General features: G+C 30.3%; 1 protein-coding gene across 1 annotated transcript; it reads right to left on the bottom strand.

The window, feature by feature from the left end:
* Window positions 1–1,153: 1,153 nt before the first annotated feature.
* Window positions 1,154–5,888, bottom strand: LOC108835968 (transcription factor MYB34-like). Its single transcript, XM_057002156.1, has 5 exons — window positions 5,777–5,888; window positions 3,532–3,639; window positions 3,141–3,186; window positions 2,318–2,401; window positions 1,154–1,799 (listed from the first exon to the last, which is right to left on the bottom strand). The coding sequence occupies exons 1-5, from the start codon at window positions 5,886–5,888 to the stop codon at window positions 1,253–1,255; spliced, it is 897 nt and encodes a 298-aa protein (XP_056858136.1). The 3' UTR covers window positions 1,154–1,252.
* Between the last annotated feature and the right edge of the window lie 288 nt (window positions 5,889–6,176).

Below are 6,176 nucleotides of genomic sequence, written 5' to 3'. Positions count from 1 at the left end.
ATAAAAATTATTTTTATTTTACTTTTTATTATTTATCTATTTATTTATTTGTATTCATATTTCTAGAGTATAATGATATTTTTTCTATTAAATGAAACATTTTGGTCATTTTTTCCACATGATATTTTGTGACAAAAAGTTGACAATAGTCTATTTTGGAGAATTGTCCTTTTATGAATATACTACTATATATGTAATCTTAATTAGTAACTATATATAACTTTAGTTTAGAAGAAAAACTAATTCAATTTTTCTCTAGTGTTCATATTATAGTCAAGTTTTTGTTCCTATGAACTTCAATCTGCCAATAATCAACAAAATCCAAAAGAAAAGCTTTCAATCTCAATTACACATTATCAACTGAGCGCATAATTATCACGTGACTAAATGCGAAAGCTGATAACGAGGTGCGTTTTCCACGTGGCTGTTAGACAATGTTTTACATGTGGTCCTGAGGATGTCGTTTGAGACTTCACTCAGTGGATATTGACATTTCAGCACATACATGACGTAAGATAACTCACGGCGATGCCGATATTTCTTGATATTTTTTCCCTTCGACCTCCGAAACAGTTTACCAAGAAATATACGATACAGATAACAACCAATACTTTAAAAGGATAATATCAAAATAATTTATTAATAAAAAACAAAAACATCAACTTTGTGAACCGAGTACATAAAATTACAAAATATAATAAAAATCCAAAGTAGTGTGGACCAGAACAAAGGAAGAAGAAGAAGTCACAATGCTGTCTTTTTTCTTTCTTTTTTTGCTTTAAATTTGTAAAATATATTCGTAAGCATGAGAAACAATTTGTCAACATATATACTGGAGTAATATATAAAAATTACGGTTACTATTTGTTCCTTTTTTCACAACTGATCCAGGGAGGAGATGCATGATAACTCATAACGAAGAGTAAAAAATAGAGTACATAAGACTTTATTCATGATCATCCATATCATTCTTTGCACTATTAGTGGAACATGACAAACTCATGAAGTTTCATGTTTTGTTTCACTGCACCCATGTTCTATATATAATATAGAGACCTGACTTTTTTTGAAATTATTCTCTTGGTCGGTACAATATTTATGAATTTTTTTTCTTTTTTTTTCTTTTGTTCCAGAGAGAATATTATTCTTTTCGATGAATATTATTCTTAATTTGTTATAACAACGTACAAAAAGAATAATGTGTAATATGTAATACACAAACGATAATTTCACACAGTAAACCATCGATTCATCAAATGAGATGATCATCAAGTAGGCCACTCTCATAAACACCATACTGTGCTGATGAACTAGGGTTATAGACTCCATTCGTTTGGAAATCCATTACACCAATCTCCTCCATGAAATGTCTCGTTTTCTCCTCGTCCCACATCAGAAAATCATCTGTTTGATCATCACTAGCTAACATCTTCCCATGATCTATCTTCAGCTGCTCGAATCCTTCCTCTTGACCATTAATGCTTGTGATTGACGGATCTGACAAGATGTTCTTGATCCTGTCGACACCGTGTTGTCTAGATGAGATACCAGTGGCGATCTTGTTAAGAAGACGGGCCGAGCCGGAGGAGAAGGAAGAAGAGAATGGACTCGCCGTCGAGCAGGAAGAGCTACCGCAATCTGTGTTAAACGACTGTGTTTTGACGGCGAGGTTGATCATTGGCTGGTGGGTCATTGGGTCGATTCCGTTTCTCTCGAGTCTTTTCTTAAGGCAAGAGTTCCAATGGTTCTTGATGTCGTTGTCTGATCGACCCGGCATTTGCTGCGCTATGGTTGCCCACCTACAACAGAAAAATTTAGTTGAATATAACAAAAATGTATAAAGGATAATCTAATTATAAATAGTTTTTATTTAGTTTTAGTACTTTTCAGTTATAGCATTTCACAAATCTATTCGGATCTTGATAAATAAAAAAATACAAAAGAATCAAATCATTTCAAACATGTATTTATAGTTCCAATTGTTTACTGTTGCTAAATGAATATTAAATATTTAAAATTAAATTATATGCTATTAAAACAAGCTACGTGATCAAAATTGCATTATTATCTCGTATTATCTCTTTTACCAGTGTTAAAATATAAGTAGTGTATATATATAGCTTCTCACAACAAACAGTGGTTTACAATTGTTGCCAATGTGATTGGATCTGAACACAAGGAGTTCGCTAAAAACTGCTTATGGCCGTACGTACCACGTATAATTAATCATTGTAGTAGTGGCATATCTAGGATACATGATATATGAAGTGTTGAGTTTTGACAAATCGGTAATATATTTAATTATTGATTGTTATACCTGTTGCCGAGAATAGAATGAAAACTGATGATGGTTTCCTCTTCTTGAGGGGTGAATTTGCCTTTCTTGACCCCAGGCCTTAGAGCATCTCCAATGGTGAAACTACCATTGGAGTCCTTAAGATTTATTTTAATATTTTTTCTTTTTTTTGAAGAGTTAAGGATTCTAGTTCAAAAAGTCAGTCCAATGGTGTATTCCATTTAGGAATCTTTAGGAAAAAAAAAAAGGAAATTGTAGTAACAATCTCAAATGAAGTTCATTATATATCCAGATGACACTGCTAAATCGTCAAGAACCAATCTTAAATAACTAAGAACATGAGATTTGCAGAGAACATGAATTTGAAGTGTGGAGTCTCGTCTTGGAGATCATCTCTGAAACTGGAATGTCCAGATAACGGAACAATACCGTCTTTGCCATGGAAGAGCTTGAAAGCTGAATTAAACCCAGGACCATCTTCAAAAATCGGACACTGAGAAGAAATAAACAAATGCAAAGAGATCTGATTCATATGCGAGCGAACAAATATAACGAACGGATCGATGATAAATCACGAACTCGAATCGAGAGAATCAATTATCTGAGAATTTTTTTTTGTTTCTTCACGCCTGCATAATTTTGCAGAGAGCTGATTTTGATTAAATTGTATGGCCAACACAGAACCAATAGAGTTATGCCACCACACTAAGGACTTGATCTTTAAAATGCTTAGTTAAGGATTTTTTCTTAGTAGGTTCATAAGTTATAATGTTATTATAATCAAATAATGCTAAGGATTGGTGCTAAGGATTTGTTTAAATCCTCCATTGGAGATGGTCTTAGATAGTTTAGCCACCTTAATCTGCAGCTCTTTCCACATCGCTGCAAACCTTTATATAAGATTAAAATATGAATTTTTTAGCAAGTAAACCATTGTTATTTCGTTGTATACATATATAGTATGGGATGCAAATAGAAAAACTGTAAAGATATAAGAGTCTGGAAATGTATGCTTATATGACTTTCCTATGTATATAAAAACACATGGAACACCTGCTTTATCGGCACCATCTCTGCAAACTTTATTTTGTCACTATTTACAAAGCATATCATGTTTGTAGTGGAGTTTATTAAAAGCGACACTACAATTATGCTGCTCGCACAAAACTTGTTTGGTTCACGTCACCATTGCACGCAAAATTATATAAAATATAGTGTTATAAATATATAACTACCAGCTTTGGGAGGGAGAAAACGCCAGTCGCCGATGCCGTATACGTCGATGTAAGCGACGAGTTTCCGGTCTTCCTCCTCCGTCCATTCTCCTCTCTTCGTCCCATCAGCTTCGAACCCAGAGCCGTGCACATAGTGTTAGGAGAGAGGCATTAGCCTCAGGCCCCCATATAATTTATAGAATTTGGAGCCCCAAATCTTCAAAAAAATTAGTGTAATTGTTCAAAAAATATTTTAGCACAAAACCAAGCCGATATCAACAAAAATGCTTCTGTCAATAAAATTAAAAAGATATAAAAAGGCTTCTGTATATTCAAATTGTCAAGATTTTTATTATTTTTGTTTCTCAAATTTGTTCCTACCAAATATTTGTGTACTTTCATTTTATAATTATTTCTTTAAATGCTAGATTTTATTTTTTTGTAAAACATAAAAGCTCGGATATTTATTTTAGCCTTTTATTTCTTACTATACAAGTATTAGTTATTTTTTAATATTTATAGAGGATTTAAAATTATTTTCGTAAATATATATAGATATGTTTATAAACAAAATATAAAAAAATGAATTCTTGCTGTTGTTTTTTGAAAATTTGATTATCCTTGCTGTTTTAGACAGTTTCATTATTGTTTTCTTTGATATTTTATATAGTTTAAAACTACATTATGTTTATTTCTGAGAGAAAGTATAAAATATAATTTTAAAACTTGCCTCAGGCCTCTAGAAGGGCTGGCACGGCACTGTTCGAACCACGTCGCCCTCCCCATAATTTATCTCCGTCCACAATCCGATATCGCCACGTGTTCTTCACCTTATGATAGGAGAAGAAGAGCTACAATGATTGTAAGTGAAAAAAAATAATTTAAAATGGAAGTTTGAGGGATGATTTAATTCGCACAATTTTCACTTATTTTAGAATGGTATCTTGTATGGGAAAGAGGACCAACTAAAATTTATATAAATAGACATCTCCTTGTTTTGAACAGTAAAACTAAAATGTAGTTTTCAAGTTTCACACTTCTATTACTTATTTGCCAAAAGCCTAAAACCATCATTACAAAAAAAAAATGAACTGTATCATAAAATAAGTTATACGACTCATCTGATTAAAAATGATGCATGTTTTACATTTTTCATACATACTAATAAAATATATGATATTTTAAAAAAAAATATTATATTTTAGTAATAAATACATAATTTTTTTTTTGTAATTATCCATTTATCATAATTTTAAACAGATAAAAATTCAGTAAATGCAATTAATCTTTTAAGTATAAAATTAATTGTTACTAATGAATAAATAAAATATGCATTAAAATATAAAATATATTTTTTTTGAATTTTTTCAAAACATGTATTTTTGAAGGGGAATTTTCAAAAATACCACTTTCAAGACACCATTATTTATCTTTACCACCACTAAAGACACATTTTCAATAATACCTTATTTATTAAAAGGGTAAAGACTCTTATATCTTTGTTTTTATATGTTTTTCAAAATTCTAATCCCAAATTCTAATTCCTAAACCTCCAATTCTAATTCCTAAACCTCCAATTCTAAACCCTAAACCCAAAATCTTCAACTTTAAACCCTAAACCCTAAACTGTATACCCTAAATTCAATATCCTAAACCCTAAACCTTAAAGTCTAAACTATAAACCCTAAATCCTTAACTCTAAACCCTAAATCTTAAACTCTAAACCCTAAACTATATACCTTAAACCCTAAAACATCAAATCTAAACCCTAAATCCTAAACCTTTAAATCTAGACCCTTCATTAAAAGTAGTGGTAAAAGTGGTTAGTGTAAACATGAAAAGTGGTACTATGAAAATGGTATTTTTGGCAATTTCTCTTTTTTGAAACCGAGGATACTATTTCAAATTACTTATTTATAAATGAGACAAATATATATAGTTTTAAATCAATTATGATAATTGATGTTATTATTAATAATTTAACATCAATTCAATAAGATGATTTAATTTTTAACTTCACCAAAAATGATATTATAATATAAATTTATCATTTATATAACTGATGTATTTATTCTTTCAAAAAAAACTGATGTATTTATTATCTACTTAATTTTGATGCTAATTATATAATTATATTTTAACATACGTTTAATAAAATGATGTTGTTTTAATTTAATCTGCATCATTTAAATATCTAAATCGATATAAAATTAATTTAGATCAATATAACAGTTAAACTATATATGTATTCAAATTGATCAGTTACAATCCCCGACATAAGGAACCACTATCGCAAGCCACTTGAACCTTAAACAAAAAGAATAAACTGCAGAGATAAAGATCACTCCCATAGGGAACACCTGCTTTATCGGCACCATCTCTTTTTTTTTTTGTTAAGATCTTCATATTCCTTTCTTACTTTCTATTTCTTTAACTTCTTCAGTTATGGGCTGCCGGGTTTTTTGATTAAGAACAGTTTTTCAACAAGAATCAAGCATTTACATGAGTCATGATGGTGATGATTTCGCTCCTTATTATGAAGTATTTGAACATATATAAGAGGTATAATTTCTTGTTCTTTTTCTTTCTCCTCGTAATTCTCAGATATTTGGAAAATTAAAAGTTAAACTTTCTGATTATGACTTGACAATACCTTTTTTTGTTAA

This window comes from Raphanus sativus, unplaced genomic scaffold (genome assembly GCF_000801105.2).
Source record: "Raphanus sativus cultivar WK10039 unplaced genomic scaffold, ASM80110v3 Scaffold4518, whole genome shotgun sequence".
NCBI classification, from domain to species: Eukaryota; Viridiplantae; Streptophyta; class Magnoliopsida; order Brassicales; family Brassicaceae; genus Raphanus; species Raphanus sativus.
The sequence above is the reverse complement of the archived record's forward strand: the minus strand, read 5'-3'. Positions and strand labels throughout refer to the sequence as shown.